Source organism: Cucurbita pepo, chromosome LG09 (assembly GCF_002806865.2).
Source record: "Cucurbita pepo subsp. pepo cultivar mu-cu-16 chromosome LG09, ASM280686v2, whole genome shotgun sequence".
NCBI classification, from domain to species: Eukaryota; Viridiplantae; Streptophyta; class Magnoliopsida; order Cucurbitales; family Cucurbitaceae; genus Cucurbita; species Cucurbita pepo.
In genome coordinates, this window is record NC_036646.1 from 9,703,148 (window position 1) to 9,718,738 (window position 15,591).

Consider the following 15,591-nt stretch of genomic DNA (forward strand, 5'->3'; position numbering starts at 1 on the left):
CGTATTTTTGGAAATAAAAAACAACAAGATGAGATGGGACGTTAGATGCCACTATTTGTCCTTTTGTACTGAGATTTTCAAAGCAGCTGAAATTACAGGAAGACCCTTCTGGAGGCTATAATTGAGAAGCAACTCAAGCCATTTTCACCCAACATTCCTCATATATCTCTCTCTCTCTAAGCCAAACACTTGTAAAGTTGAAGTATCCATTGAGGGAAATGAAGGCATCACAGATTGCAGTAAGCATGATGGTAATGTTTATGATGATGGAGGTGTCAGTGGCAGTGACATGCAGTCCAGTGCAGCTGAGTTCCTGCGTGAGTGCAATAACATCTTCAGTTCCACCTTCCAAGCTCTGCTGCTCTAAGATTAAGGAACAGAAGCCCTGCCTCTGCAAGTACATGCAGAACCCCACTTTAAAGAAGTTTGTGGACTCTCCCAATGCCAGGAGAGTTGCTAACACTTGTGGAACTCCATTTCCCAAGTGCTAGAGCCTTTCCTCATCAAGGGACTTTTAAACATCTTTCATTTCTACTGTCTTGCGTCCTTTATTATGTGCTTGATTACCACCTAAAAACATAATCTATGTGTGTGTGTGTGTGTGAATTCAGTGTGTCAGGTAGCGAATGTGTTGGGTCATGGCTCCTATGACATCCCATTTTCTTGTGTTAGCTCATGTTCTTCTCGTATGATTGTCTGTAATAGATATCAGCTTCTTGGAACAAATCTTCTCACCCCCTTCTTAGTTCAAACTATATTATGAACATGTGTATGATCAGGAGAGTGAGCCTCAAAAACTGATAATTATTACAGCAGACTAATATTTGGTATTATCACACCAGTGTGGATGCAGAACGAGAGTGTAATGGTCCAAGCCTACCGCTAGTAGATATTGTCTTCTTTGGGCTTTCTCTCAAGGTTTTTAAAACGCGTTTGTTAAGGAGAGGTCTCCACACCCTTATAAAGAATGATTCGTTCTCCTCTCCAGCCGATGTGGGATCTCACAGAGGGACCTGACCATGTCACTCTCTTTATCAAGTTTGGCAGCTAGGCTCGGCTCAGCTCAGCCTGGCTACTAAATCTCTCATCTTTCTCGTCCGATCTCTTCTCTCTCTTCAATTCCCTCTTCCTTCTCGATTACCCTCATGTCCAACCCTCCACCGTCCTTTGTGTTCATTCAATCGACGGACGTTCTTGTGACCGGTAGTGGCGGAGTTTCAATGGAGTCCATTTTTATAGATATGAGTTTAATACGTCTTTAAGTGAGTGAGACTACTTACTGATTACTTACGAAACATGTATCGATGTCGTTTGATCTAGCGAGACTATAGATATGGTGATAAACCAAGGTCTTGCCTTAAGGTCCTTCCTCTTTTTCAAACATTACGTTCTTTGATTAGTTTATGCAAACTATGTTTGATTAGTTTTTCAAACTATGTTTTATATATGCACGTTCGTAATAACCCGAACAGGTTCACAATAACAGGTGTTCGATGTGGAGTATAATAAGTTGGGATCGTTACAAATCAAGCAAAGGATAGAATTATTTTACTTAGATTAGAATTAATGATTGCAAAAGATAAATCTTGTGTCGAATCAGACACAATAATAATAGGAATTATGGAGGGAAAACTCCAAAATGAATCAAGATATACAAAAGGAATGAGAGGTAAAAAAAGAAGGAATTTTCACAAATTAAGTAGGTTTGAAATTTGGTTCCATCCCATGATCCATGGTCTTTTGTCGGATGGAGCAGCAAAATTGAGTTCAAACATCTCTCTGGACACGTTGCCTCCTTCACAGAACCCTACAAGCTTTGCCACAATCTCTGCACTCTGTTGAATATGCTTAGGGTCGTGAGGATTTGTCCAAAGCTTGTTTACAAACTGGATTTTCCTCTGTTTCCCTTCAAGTGGTACTTCCCATTTCATGTACAATGCATCTCTTTCTTCTGCTGTCAAACGTGAGGTTAATCTCTTTGCAAGAAACTCTCTTTCACGTCTCAACGCCCTCATACTACATAAAAAAGAAACAACATTGATCAGCATATTCCAATTGATTGATCGATCAGCAGCATTAAGAGGCATTCGTGGAGAGAAGAGAAAGAGAAAAAACCTTGAGGAGCGAGAGATTGATGGCTCGTCTCCAGCGTGAGCTGGACTAGCATTGCCACCTTCTGCTAAGTGATCCTCCAGCCATGTTAAGCGCCTCATCTCAACTTCCAGGTAGATCTGATCAGCCGGGTCGCCCTTGAATAGCAAGTAGAATTGAGATCTGTGAATAATGGAGACGTAGCAAGCATCCCATAACTCAATGATCTGCTGTCTTTGCTCCCTGAAAGTTATATGCCATGGAACTTGCTCATCCTCCGGTTCAAATGTGTTCTCATCACAATCTAATTTGTTCCCAGCTGCTTCGTTTGCTTCCAGCTCAAGGACCTATACACAGACAACAAGGAAAAACAGTACATGCAAGCTTAGTGGTGATGTGGAAAAACAAAAAGTTATATAGAAGAAATCCAAACAGAAACATTAGCACACCTGACAAACAAGTAGCTGTTTCTGGTACTGCAATTTAGCCACACGTTCTTTCAATTCTGTCACGTATGCTCTAATGCTTCTTACGTTTTCTTCTGCAGCATTTTGGAACATCTTTTGCATCTTCTTCATGTTCACAGAACTTGATCTTCGATAACATGGAGTGCTCTCCTTTGAGGAGATATCTCCACCTTCTTCACTTGACTTTGTTGGAGTCTCTTTCTCGGACTCGAGTAGAGTCTCAGGTGAGAAGACATCATCATTCTCAGGAGCTCTATTTTCGATATCGGACTCCAGTACTTGCTGCGAAGTTGTTGAAGGTGAGCAAGGTGATCTTAAAAAGTTTTGCCGGTTGGCGACATTACTTAAGGCCAAAGGAAGCAACGTCTTCTTTTTGGTATAACTTTTTTGTTTGGGGGTTGATTCACTGCTCATTAACTGCTGATAATTGCTCGGTAGAGACATTACCAACTTGTCAATGGACTTCTGAACATTTTCAAGTTGCTCCTCTAGATCTGCAATGGTGCTACCTTGAGAATGAAGCCGTGTTATCTCTTCCTTAAGATTAGCACCTACACTCTGGTTAGTAGCAATAACGCTCCCAACCTCGACCTCTTTTGATTCTGAACGGACTGATCTCATTTCTCCAATTTCAGCCTGCAGCTTGGCAATAGTTTCTGCTGCATCTTGGTTCCCCAGTCTGTGACAAGCCACCTCCTTTTGCAGTACTTCGAGGGCTTTATTGGCTTCCTTCCCAAGCTGCTCCTGGAGATGTTCCAACTTGCGAATTTCATGCATGAGTGTGAAAGGAGCGGTAGACGATTGTCTCATCATCGACTGCCTTAATATCATACCACGGCCAAGGTCCTTGCCGCCATCGAGTTTCTGAGGCAATGTACCAGTAAAGGACAAGCACTTCTTCACTGGAGGACGGGCAGATTCAATTGGTTTAGAACCCTGAAAATAAAGATGGATGTTTTTATTTTCTGATCTCAAGGAACATGTAGGATTTTTGTGAGTTGTGAGTATAAGATGAGAGGAGGGAGGGAGAGAAACCTGCTGATCCACCTCAAGTTTTCTGCGGAGCTCATCAACCTGAGATTGTGCAAGGTCTCTTTGTCGTTTTAATTCTTCAATCTCCATTTCCATCTGGATTTTTAATCAAATATTAAGTTCGAGTTGATTCATTGAATTTCGTGTCGACAAATTATCAAACTGAAATGTAAGCTACCTGCTGGATTTTTAAATCTTTTTCCCTTTTCGGATCAGGAGTGCGCAGTTCCGCTTCTAGCCTAGCAACTTCCTTCTGTAAGTGTTTAACCAATTGCTTGTCCGATACAACCTGTCCAAGATTTTCAAATCAGAAGTTACAAAGGAGTTCCGTTTGCATCACAATTACAACTGTGATGATGATAAATTTAGTTCTTACCATATTAACTTGGGCGTTATTAGTCACTTCCTTCGCCCGGGTGGCAAAGTACAAAGTGTTCCGCGATTGTTCAACATGAGTCAGGGCTGGACTCAGAGTGCATATAATCGCGGTTCGAGCATTTCCACCAAGTGAATGCTGCAATATGCGGGTGAGCTTTGAGTCTCTGTAAGGTATATGGCCACTTCTCTTTCCTTGACTGCAACAATAAACAGAAAACTTCAGATCTGCATAAAAATTTCAGATACAATGAATGTTATTGCTTTCATGAAACAGATTCTGACCTTAGCTTTCTGATCACAGTTGTGAGTGTCATCAAACTAAGATTAATATGGCAGCCTTCTCTTAGCCTAGCACCATCAGCATGTGTCTGTGAAGCTCTCTCACTTCCGGCTAGATCAACAAAGTTCTGCACAATGTTGGAACTAGTAAGCCCAAGAAAAAGTTCATATAAAAGTACAAGGTTGCATATAAAATTAAAAAAAATTGTCCTACCAAGCTTGCCACAAAAGTCCTCACGCAATCTGAAGTCTCTCGTAGAGTACTTTGAATTGTCTGTATAAACAATCAAAAGAAGTTATAGAACATCCAAAAGTTGAAATAGAATACCTTTGAGGTAAGAGTATCAATGGTGAATAATTTCCTCAAAACTAACCAGTCTTATTATCTGGTGTGACCGGGAGCTATGATCATTTAAGGCAGTTTCACCAACTTGTCTTTGTGCTACAAAGTAAAATTGAATTAATGTTAAAGCAGTGTACTCTGGAGTAGATTGAATTAACTTCAAGTGATCAGTTCTTACCCTCGCAGATGCTAATCAGTTGTCTCAAATGTCGATCATCATTTGCCGTTTCCTCTACTAATTTCTCAACCATTGTACCTTTCTGCAAGAAGAAAATCACAATTTTCAGTTAATTGTTATCAGAATTCACACAATGGAGCATGCTTCCTTTAATCCTTACACATGTAATTATGAATAGTACCTCAGGATCGTCAAGAAGCTTTAGATTACGACCTGATTCGGTATTCAATAGATCCCTAACATTCTCGTTGTATATTTCGAGTCCTGAAATTCTTATTGTAAAATCTCGCTCGGGTGTCTGTAAAATAATCAAAGGATGGTTATTAATTAAGGTGAGAAATAGTAGCAGAAAATAATTCAGTTCAAAACAGTAGAAATTTACATTGCTAATATGTCTGTAGATATCATTAACAGCCTTCTCGGTTATCCCCCTCATTGTAAATGTTTTCCCACTGCTAGTTTGCCCATAAGCGAATATGGTGGCTGCAACATAAATCAATATATAATCATTTGAGTGGACAATAACCTAACTTAAGTGGTATAAAATTGAATTGATGAGTTTTGAAACTACCATTGATGCCCATCAGAGAAGATAAGGCAACATTCTTTACTCCTTCCTCATATACTGCCTCAGTCAAAGAAGCGGGACCGAAAACTTTATCTGCAATAACAAATATGGATTGTAATGGCAGATCGAGTATTTGGGAAAGAAATAAAGAAAATGACATGAAAACTCAATGACCGGATGCCATTAGTACCAAATGCAAAGGAGGACGGTTGAGTTTGACGTTCCTGAGGCTGAGGTTTGTACACAATCGTAGTATCATCAATGCACTCCCATGCCATTTGATCTTTCGCTTGCTGCTCCTTTTTATTCAGAGGCCTTAACCGCACCGTAACAACGATTTTCTCTTCCTTAGATCGAGGTCCTCCAGGTGTTGATGCTGGCGTCCTCTCTGTTTTTGAAGCTGGCGTTGCAGGAGTTTTGATAGTCATCGTGATAGTTAATATCTAGCTACTTCTCCTTCACAGCCGGCCAAAAAACTGAGAAGGGAGTGAATTGATTAGAGACCTAGACGTAGAATATCTGCTGCAGCTTGAAGATCATGAAATAAATTATCAGAACCAAACACAATTCAATGTCAGATTAATTAAAGTGAAGAAAAACCAGTCTTCAAAGCAACAAGAAGTTTAATCAAACACATTGCAGCCCAGGTATTTTCTTTATCTACTACACTAGCACAATAAATAAATAAAAATTAAGGACTCCAGATATCAAGCTAAACCATTAAACACTTTTGGAGCACAATGCCCAATCCAAAAATTTCCAACACCAGGTCGTATGTTCAGAAACCCTATATACTCGGTGATGCACCATTTCATTTTTTGAGGGGAAATTGAAACTTCCGCCTCAGGGACGCACTGCAAAACCTTAAATTGAACGAAATGGAAGAAATACAACAACAATTGTACAGAAACAAAACCAAACCAGTTCTCGAGTGAAAAATCATCTAAAAATGAAGAAAATGAGGAGTAGTTCGTTCTTACATAAAATCCGAGCGGAGCAACTTCGACGGCCAACACACTCTGAGTTCAGATCTTACTCTGAGGCCGTAAAATTGGAAGCGACAGAAGAGAGAGAAAGCTTCGAGAGCTTCGAACTTGCCTTATTAGGGTTGAGAAGAGGAATTTGAGAGAAACAGAGAGAGGGAGAGAGAGGGAGAGAGAGCAATCTTTCTCTACGAAATGAAAACTTATGTTTATGTCTCTGTGCGTAGGACCAATTGATTTGAAACCAGTGGCTGCAACGGCTAGTTTTTCTTTTTCTTTATTTATTTATTTTTCTCTTCCCTCTAAATAAAATATTAATTTAATTATTACATTGGTCCAGATGAGTGGGACCCGGTTTCAGGATGTAACCGTTTGTATTTTCATTATATGCTTTTCTTTTTATTTCATATAATTCTCACAACAAGACAAAATTAAAGAGTTGTTTTCCTAAAACGCCCCCATAACTTACATTATTATTTCTCTTTCAATCTCACATTAACTTGTTTTTTTCTATTTTCGTTTTAATTAAAGCAAAAAAAAAATATATATATATATATCAATTTTCAATTTTTCTCAAATTACACATCATTTAAATAAATGTTATTTTAATTCCATGATAAATATATTTATGCTTACAATTGTATTTTTACAATAGTAGGACAGTGACCGTAAACAGAGAGATTTGATCATTATTTTAAATTGTAAATTTATACATATTGACACAAAATGAAAATAATAAAACAAATTTGGAGAAAAACTAAAGTAATCGAGAGATAATTAGTTGTAATTAAGTGAAATAATTATAATGGCCTTGAAATGTTGCAGAAATAATTTGATCCGAATTTGAATCCCAATCTCTGCCTTCAACTTCTCCACTTATAATCAGCGATTTCTCCATTACATTATTGTAATCACTTTCTTCATTCCCTATCAATCCAAAACCCAACAAAATTTATTATTATTATTTTTTTTTCACAATTTAAATAAAAAGTTTAACCAAAGTTAATTAAAATTTACCTTGCGTTAATAGTAACAAACTGTCGCTTAAATTCCCTTCTATGTCTTGTAGCCATTGCCTGTTATCAAATGCCTGTTTCCTCAAATTCTTCAAGGTTCCCTATATTTATAAAATAAATAAATAAATAAATAATTTAAGAATAAAAAAGAATAAAAAATGAAAATGTTGAGGATGGTTGGGAATGAGTCCTTTAACGGAATGATCATGAGTTTATGCCCAAAGTGGACAATATCATACCATTGTGGAAAGCTGTGATTCCTAACATGTTAACAAAACCATGTCCTAAACTTAGTCATGACAATAGAATCCTCAAATATCGAACAAAGAATTTTGAGCCTTGAAGGTGTAGTCAAAGGTGACTAAAGCGTCAAACAAATGGTGTATTTTGTTCAAGGGCTCTAGAGAAAGGAGTCGAGCCTCGATTAAGGAGAGACTATTTGAGAGCTCCATACGCCCATATGCTAATTTTAGGGAATGATCATAGGTTCACAAGTATGAGGCCTTTTGAGAAAGTCTAAATCAAAACCACTAAAACTTATGCCAAAAGTTAACAATATCAGACCATTATGGAGAGCCGTGATTCCTAACAGAAAATTACGTACCTCGTGAATATTTTGAAGCTCTGGGAATGTATAAGTTCGGCCACCAATTACAGCCTGAACAACTTGATAGATGGGGTTCAAGAAAAGCGTGAAATTGTGGCCACGAAAGAGATAGAGCTTGTGTCCCAGCTCGCATGTCTTAGCGTGTTTGGTGGTGGCTTCCCACATTCTTTCCGACATTCCCGTGCCTAAGATCTTCATTCATCCTTGTAATGTTAGAAAAATATTTGGATTTGAATCCAACAAGAACAAGGGTACGAGGAGAATTTGTGTTTGTACCGTTCTTAGCTTTTGTTGGTCCACAGTGAAGAACTGTAAGAACTCTTGAACTGTTCTGATGTTGTGATCGTTTAGCCTCCTGTGGAACACTCCTTCTTTTCCTATCTTTTCTAATCTCCATACTTTGTCGTGTAACATTGGTGGGTAATGCTTTTTGTACACTTCAATCACCAAAACACATACCCTTTTACAATATATTCCAAATCGTTCTTTAATACGATTTATAAATATTTCAATATTTCTTTTTGTGAAAATATATAAAAAGATTTAGAACAAAAAATAAAAAATAAACCCATTTGAAAAACAAAATTGACCCACCAAAAATTTAATAGTAAAATTGAAAAATATTAATTTTTTCACCATGATAAAAACTCGTTTTTGACTAAATAGTGAAATTATTTTACCAAGGTAGAAATTATTGGTAAAATTGAAAACTATTTACCATAAGGGTTTTTTTTTCTTTTTTGAATTTTAGTGTTAATTAAAAGTTTATAGTTTCCAAGAGGATGGGAGAAAGATACGGAGAAGAAATATTTTTAATTTTAGAAAATATTTTATTTCAAAAAAGAGATGGTAAGACTCACATTCACCGCGGTGATCATTGACCACAAACGGTTCGCTTATAGCTTCACGGATCCGGGGGCTTTTATTACGATCCGACCCGGGAACAATTCGGGCACCAAGCCGGAACTTCCTGCTCCTGATCCAGCACGAGTTGTCCGTGAATTCAATATCTCCGATGGTTGCAGCGCCGTGCCGGAGAGTTACATTCATGTCGCCATGAAGCAGCGGCCTCCTTCCAGTCCGCTCTTTCACAATGTTAGCATTAAATTCATCCGCCGTCCAGTCCTGTTTATCGCCAGGAAAATCGCCATTCAGCGCCACAATTTCTACTTTAACTGGCGAAGAAATAAGCGACGGCAGATCTCCGCCGCCGTCCTCGACGGCAATCCGCAGCGCCTGATTTTCCACATCCGTGATCTTACTTCCGGTGAAAATCTTCGACGGTACGTTATTCACAAAATACAATTGATAACTGGAAGGCTCCAGAGCTTGAATCCTCAACGACGAAGCCCTCGTTAACGACCTCGAATACCGCATTAAACTCCGATCAACTTCCTCACAGACCTGAAGAACCGAAAATTAGCCACCAACGAAACAAAAACCCTAAATCAATTCATCCACACATTACTCGTACCACTCTTCTCAGCAATGGCTCCAATGCTTTGGTAAGATGCCTCAAGGAATTCCCCATAACGACTTCCCCAATTATCCTGCGAAAATCAGTTCCAAATCATGAATCAGAAGGAACAAATTGGTTAATTGAAGATCCGTTATGAACACATACGACGCGAAGGTTTGGCGTGGGCGTTTCTTCTCCAGAGGAGGTGTTAAAATGGACTCTGTTTCGCAGAACAATCTCTTGGCCGCCATCGAACTCGAGAGATTTGGAGGTGCAAGTTGGAAGTTGGAAGATTGGGTAATGAATTTATAGGATGGAGATGTGAATTTGATAAGTTTGAATGGAAGTTTCTGGGAAAGTGCTGAGAAAGTGGTGGTTGGTTTCACATTCAGAAGACTTCGAGTTCAACTCTCGGAAGTCTACTGTCTGTGTCTTTTCAATCTTTGATAATGAATTTGGTTTCATGATTATTAAGCTTACCGCGTAATCCATCATGAAGAACAGATCTACTCTGAGCAATTGCTTTGAAGTTTCTCTGCTTCAGGGGACAGAGTTGTCGAAAAACAGAGCTATCGTAAACGAATGAAGATGATGACCCATAACTTGGATGGTTGAATTTACGTGTTGTTTTAGGATTGTGTGGGGATTCCTCTGTTTTTTTGGGGATAAAGAAGCAATCAAGTGGGGGTTTGTAGCAAATGAATATAAAAAGAAGAGTGGTTTAGTGGGTCTTTGTTTAAGAACAGTAGCTGATTGCTCGGATGATGGTGTCGGCGTTTGGACGAGGTGAAGTCATGAGCAAAACAAAATAGTGCAGGGGTCGGGTCTGCGGCGGCCCTCTTCTTTCCACGCGCCGTTGGACTTTATATCTCTGCAACCCTGTCCTTCTCAAACGCGTTCAAACTTTGACCATTTCGGATTTGGTTTCTCTAGGGCATCACTCTTGTCCATGTCCATTGCCTTTACCTCATTCGTTGTTAGTGTAATTCATGCAGCGTTTGTTGCCAAGGATCGCCGTGTTTAAAGTCGCTAACGTCCGGGAAGTGTCCGGCGACTGCGTTGATTATTGCTTTCGTGGATGTAATTGCAACCATCCTTGATGCCTTGTTTAGCTGATTGTCTACGCCAGAAACGTGTAGAAATCTCTATTTAACATATGGGTTTTACGTGTAGAAATCTCTATTTAACATATGGGTTTTAAAAATTTTGAGAGGAGTTTGAAAGGGAAAGTATATTTAATATCGGTTAGTGATGTGCTTGTGCTGTTACAAATGGTATAAGAGCCCGACATCGAGCTGTGCCAGCGAGAACGCTAGCTTCCAAGGGGGGTGGATTGTGAGATCTCATATCAGTTGGAGAGAGAATTAAACATTTTTTACAAAGATGTGAAAGCCTTCTCGATAGATAAGCTTTAAAAATCTTGAGGGAAAGCTTATAAGGGAAAACTCAAATAAGACGATATCTGCTAGCGGTGGGTTTGGGCCATTACACGTTCTATAGTCAGAGTATGATTGTAATCGATATTGTTTCTTCGTTTTAAGCCTGGAAGAGAAAAAGAGTATGACTGCAATCAATATTGTTTCTTCCTTTTAAGCCGAAAATACAAATAGGACAATATCTATTAGTTATGGGTTTGGATAGTTACGCTCTATAGTTATAATACTTAAAAATATTATTTATAAATATTTATGAGACATTTTGTTATTTATTTAGAAATATTTATGAGACAATTGGTTATTTATTTAGATTTTGTACGTTTGGAAATTTTTTAATGTTTGAGAATTAGACTTTGTCTTTGTGACTATTTTGAAATTGAATGACTAATAAGAGGTTGTTGGTGATTTGTTTTCATATTGGCTTCCATTTATTTATGTTTAAAAATATTTTTTTAACTTTTAAAATAATTGAAAGCGTTTTCAACAACAACCCTGATAAGTTTAGGTCTAAAAGTAAAAGTTGGGTCGTTAAAGTTTGTATCTATTTTGGTCTTGGGATGCTTAAATAAATTAAAACTAAAATAATATTTAAATCTTATTTATCAAATATTCTTTTATAAGCCTTACAAAAAAAAAAATCCTCATGAAATATATATATATATATATATATATATATATATATATATATATATATATATATATATATATACATGTATATATATATATATATATTAGATCCATCAATAAGCAACATGTAGGGTATTAAGACAAAAGTATTGGTGAGTATGGTGTGAAATAAATCTTGGTATTAACCTCTTTAAAGTTGAAGTCTTCCTTCCCACCATTTTCAAATGATTGACTTGGGACCTTCTTCACTTTCTGGTGAGGAACTAGTCGAGTGCCATAATGGGACCAAAAAGGATGGCACATCATCCAATACACCACCCAAAGTATGCATTAAAGAGAAGACGAGGCATAAACAAGATAAAGATAATGAGTACACAAGAGTGTCAAACATAGGCTTGTTGAAGAGTTAGATAGGGCTCCAAGCCTTAACCTCGAAAGTTGGAGATTTGAAGGGATATTGAGCCGGCGGTTCTAGAATCAAGTCCATCCATATAAAATATGAATGCTCGCTAAATTTAGTGTCAATCAAGACACCAAACAAAACAAACATGTCCCGACACAGTATGTCCATTCATCATGTCTAGGTTCAACATGCTTCACTTTGAAACCATCACTAATATATGCTCAAATTATCAACAAAAAAAAAAAATGCTCCACTGTCTTAAATTTGAGACCAACACTACAAATATATACTCAAACTATCAAAAAATGCTTCACATTAATACCAGAAACAAGATAATCCCAACTTTGAAACTCTGTTTCTGAAATGGACATCCATTCTGTAACATATGAATCCAACCAAACATGCACCAAAAAATCAATAAATTTTTACAGCAGAACTAACCATGGCACATGAGAATTTGGAAACCAAACCAATCATTGATGCTGGGATAATCTGCAGCAAACCTGACTCGGGTTTTTCGAGCTATAAAAGGAAATCGGGTATAACTGTCTGTGAAGTTACAGGTAATGGAGCATCCCCAATTTGTGTAGCTTTACGCCTACCGTGCCGCTGACTACTTGTTCGCTTGCCTTTCTTATGAGCCTGATCCTTTTTCTCACTACTCTTTTCTACACCTGATTGCTTCCCATCTTTTCCATGATGTCGATGTGTTCTTCTTGAACTTGTTGTATCTATCTTATTGGATTGCTCTTCAACATCACCCAAGTTTTCTTTTGATTCAGAAACATTATCAGCATCCTGTTTCTCCTTTCCTTTTCTCCTGCTAGATGCTTTGGAAGATTGTTTTGTTTGTGAGGAAGTAGGCCTCGCATCGCTACCTTCAAGAACATGTCGTACTGCGTCGGAAAGCTCTTCGTCCTTCAACTGGGGCTTCTTCCTCATAACTGGCAATTCATCTCCTTCCTCCAATCTCACCACCACAGGCCTAGGCTTGGCTGAATTAGACTTTTTCTTTAGCGCAAGTGACCGTTCTGCAAGCTCAACAAGGTGGGCAGCGTCATCATCCAGATGATCTTCTAACTTGAGTTCATTGGCCGGTGGATAATCATTAGATGCATCATCAGTCTTATCTGACGGAAGATAATACAGTCCATGACGCTTACGGTGCTCGGAGAGAAGAGATGTGGTTGCGTTCGAGGATTCAGACTCTTGCTGGCTCTGTTGAGATACTATAGACGAATCGACCCTTTCCTCACGGTGAGAAAATTCAAAAGAAAAGGACCCTTCTGGTAACTGAATATCTCTGCAAACCATTTCCAAGTCGTCAAGATTCTCCTCGAGTATCAATCCTTTAGGAATCGGAACCCTTTCTTGAGCATTTATCGAGATCGGGCCGAAGTCATTGGAGAAGGAGTCAACAATCAGTTCAATTATTTCAGAGATTTCAGCAAGTTCCATTTCTGAACTCCCAGCAGCCTTTTGATTTAGACCATCAGGCATTTGCTTCCTAATTAACTCAATAAAATTGAGCAAGTTTCTAGATCTCTCAAGTAATTCAACATCATGGCTCCAAGTTAAAGGGCTCAAAGAAAATTGAATAAAATTCAACAATTCAATGATTGATCCAAGAGATGAAGTATTATCCTCTAACGATGCAGATGTACATGTCGGGACACGAGACAGTGTCTGCTTATTATTTTCAGAGAAAGTAACTTTGGGCGATTGATTAGACCGCCTCGGGTTGAACGCTTCATCTCGTTCACGAAGATCAGAAGTATCACACGAACCTAAAACAGAAGCATCCTGACATTCTCTTACAGAGATAGATTCGGAACATCTGTCAACCAGATTATCAACATATGAAGAGGAGTCAATGATTGGCTCTTGAATGTAAGAATTTAAACAAAAAACCGACACCTTAAACGCTGACTGAACGTAAACCGCTCTAACTGATGGCGGCAAGAGATTGGTGCGAGGCTGTAACAGTGCCTCGAGGAGTTCGAATGGCTTGCCTGAAAATTGCACGTACTCTCCTGACACCCAAGCAGCAGCTGATAGTATTCTATGCATGAAAGGATTACCGAGTAACGCTGGATCGATCAGCAGATCACGGCCAACCATGACAAGAGTAGGTCTTGCATCCTTGACCCTCGTACCAATATCTACAAGCTGATTTTCAATTTCCTCCCCCTTTCTGCATTGTGGGATCCTTGACATTTCTCCAAGAAGCGACACATACCAATCGAAGTCGATGATGATTTCATATACATTTTCCCCACACGCAGCTAATATGGACCCAAGAATTTCATTACAAAAACAAGGATCAGATTTAAGAGCAAGATTCACCAAAACTCTGCATATTTCAGCTAAATTATTCTCAGAAACCATAGCCATCACAAGCCGCAAGGACTCGAGTTTAACATTTGGATCCACATCACTTAGAGATTTAATTACAACCTCCTTATTCTCAAGAACAGCCCATGAGTGTTTTGGCACAAGGATTGAAAGAGCATGCAATCCAAGATACTTAAGATTAGGATCATCATCAACCAAAAACTCTCGAGTCTTCTCAACAGCAAGTTTAACTGCTGATTCGAAGTCAGACAAGCTGGTCACCACTGTTCTAATGCATTCAAACAGCAATAACTTCGCCAATGTTTTTCTCATATGCTCAGTTATAGGCTCAACAATTTTCCTAGCCAATCTTGGCTCTAATGGAGCTAAATTTGAAAATATCTTCAAGATCTTAATCAGAACCCAATTGTTCTTGCTATCGACTAAAATCCTGTAAAACTCGGGTGCCAATGGAAGATAAGAAGCAGGGTCCTGTGAAGCAAGCTCACAAAAGACCCCAACAACTGCAGACAAAATCCGAGGATCCGAACTGTCTAAATTCTCAACCAAACGCTTGAAACACACCCTAACAGCATCAGGGTATTTCCCAAAAACCCTCAAAACCGCACCAATTGCCTTCTTTCTAACAAAAACCTTACTACTCGACAGCAATGTAAAAATCTCAGGGGTTAAGTCTCTGGCAAGATCAATAGTTGCAATTCTAGACAAACAATCGAGAGCAAGGCTAACCTCGAATTCATTGGTGCTAGTTAAATCCTTCCGGAGCTGGTTGGTGATGAGGAGGAGAACTGGTGTGGCTTCGTGAAAGGATTGGGATGCAGCGAGGTAGCCGGCCTTCTTTTGGACGAAGCGAGAGGATGACATAACCTCGACGACATGGAAAGCAGCCCAATTCATATCGATGCCGTGAAGGCAGTTTAGATAGGAGAGCTTTTGCAAAGCGGTGGCCTTAGTTTGAGGGTCCGTAGATTTGATCTCGCGCCGAATCTCATCCATGGCCTTGGTAATAAAAGCAGACTCTCCGAGGAGTTGGAGGCGGAGGCCTTTGATAAGGTCATCGAGAGTTCGCTGGAAGAGATTGTCCATAAGAGAGGAACCCGCCATTGATAGAGATGAAATTGCTCACTCTAATGGCTAAAATTTCATGGCTGAATGGGTGGTAATAGGGGAAAGATGAGAAAACGAAGGAAAATCGATTCCATATACAGTAGAGCTGGATTCCATAAACGGAGGAAGAAGGAAAACAGATTGCTGCAGGCTTTTCTGAATCAAAATTACGAAATCTGGAAGGAACAATGATCTCGATTTGGGTTTTGGAACTGAGTTCCGATCACGTTCAAGTCCAACGCAGACGACAGATTGGGAATGT

General features: G+C 38.9%; 3 protein-coding genes across 7 annotated transcripts; all 3 read right to left on the minus strand.

Moving 5' to 3' along the window:
* Positions 1 to 1,530: 1,530 nt before the first annotated feature.
* On the minus strand, positions 1,531 to 6,502 carry LOC111801397 (kinesin-like protein NACK1). Of its 4 annotated transcripts, none has more exons than XM_023685380.1 (14): positions 6,317 to 6,502; positions 5,527 to 5,812; positions 5,340 to 5,429; positions 5,151 to 5,251; positions 4,950 to 5,066; positions 4,769 to 4,850; positions 4,622 to 4,689; positions 4,462 to 4,521; positions 4,251 to 4,375; positions 3,967 to 4,165; positions 3,769 to 3,879; positions 2,541 to 3,686; positions 2,116 to 2,438; positions 1,531 to 2,016 (listed from the first exon to the last, which is right to left on the minus strand). In XM_023685380.1, exons 2-14 carry the CDS (start codon positions 5,762 to 5,764, stop codon positions 1,689 to 1,691), a joined length of 2,988 nt encoding a protein of 995 aa, XP_023541148.1. In that variant the 5' UTR covers positions 5,765 to 5,812; positions 6,317 to 6,502; the 3' UTR covers positions 1,531 to 1,688. The 4 variants fall into 4 exon arrangements, with proteins under 4 accessions (XP_023541148.1, XP_023541147.1, XP_023541146.1 ...); XM_023685379.1 differs by having other exon boundaries at positions 1,689 to 2,016; positions 5,527 to 5,858; XM_023685378.1 differs by having other exon boundaries at positions 1,689 to 2,016; positions 5,527 to 5,864.
* A 479-nt stretch (positions 6,503 to 6,981) lies between these two features.
* LOC111801591 (protein SAR DEFICIENT 1-like) lies at positions 6,982 to 10,241 on the minus strand. 2 transcript variants are annotated; one of them, XM_023685623.1, is made up of 7 exons: positions 9,882 to 10,241; positions 9,417 to 9,492; positions 8,803 to 9,346; positions 8,219 to 8,379; positions 7,940 to 8,134; positions 7,337 to 7,436; positions 6,982 to 7,246 (listed from the first exon to the last, which is right to left on the minus strand). In XM_023685623.1, the coding sequence occupies exons 2-7, from the start codon at positions 9,471 to 9,473 to the stop codon at positions 7,107 to 7,109; spliced, it is 1,197 nt and encodes a 398-aa protein (XP_023541391.1). In that variant the 5' UTR covers positions 9,474 to 9,492; positions 9,882 to 10,241; the 3' UTR covers positions 6,982 to 7,106. The 2 variants fall into 2 exon arrangements, with proteins under 2 accessions (XP_023541391.1, XP_023541388.1); XM_023685620.1 differs by lacking the exon at positions 9,882 to 10,241 and adding an exon at positions 9,567 to 9,875.
* Positions 10,242 to 12,154: 1,913 nt separating this feature from the next.
* LOC111802391 (AP-3 complex subunit delta-like) lies at positions 12,155 to 15,588 on the minus strand. The gene has a single exon (XM_023686737.1). The coding sequence runs from the start codon at positions 15,324 to 15,326 to the stop codon at positions 12,390 to 12,392; it is 2,937 nt and encodes a 978-aa protein (XP_023542505.1). The 5' UTR covers positions 15,327 to 15,588; the 3' UTR covers positions 12,155 to 12,389.
* Between the last annotated feature and the right edge of the window lie 3 nt (positions 15,589 to 15,591).

Excerpts from the sequence above, each read along its gene's own strand:
- LOC111801397 (XM_023685380.1), bottom strand. The coding sequence starts at position 5,764 with ATGACTATCAAAACTCCTGCAACGCCAGCTTCAAAAACAGAGAGGACG. Across the intron at positions 5,067-5,150 it reads TCTACAGACATATTAGCAAT|ACACCCGAGCGAGATTTTAC; the intron begins GTAAATTTCTAC and ends ATTATTTTACAG. Across the intron at positions 4,376-4,461 it reads GGACTTTTGTGGCAAGCTTG|AACTTTGTTGATCTAGCCGG; the intron begins GTAGGACAATTT and ends AACATTGTGCAG.
- LOC111801591 (XM_023685620.1), bottom strand. The coding sequence starts at position 9,652 with ATGGCGGCCAAGAGATTGTTCTGCGAAACAGAGTCCATTTTAACACCT. Across the intron at positions 8,135-8,218 it reads ACCAACAAAAGCTAAGAACG|ATCTTAGGCACGGGAATGTC; the intron begins GTACAAACACAA and ends GGATGAATGAAG. Across the intron at positions 7,437-7,939 it reads AGCTTCAAAATATTCACGAG|GGAACCTTGAAGAATTTGAG; the intron begins GTACGTAATTTT and ends TTATAAATATAG.
- LOC111802391 (XM_023686737.1), bottom strand. The coding sequence starts at position 15,326 with ATGGCGGGTTCCTCTCTTATGGACAATCTCTTCCAGCGAACTCTCGAT.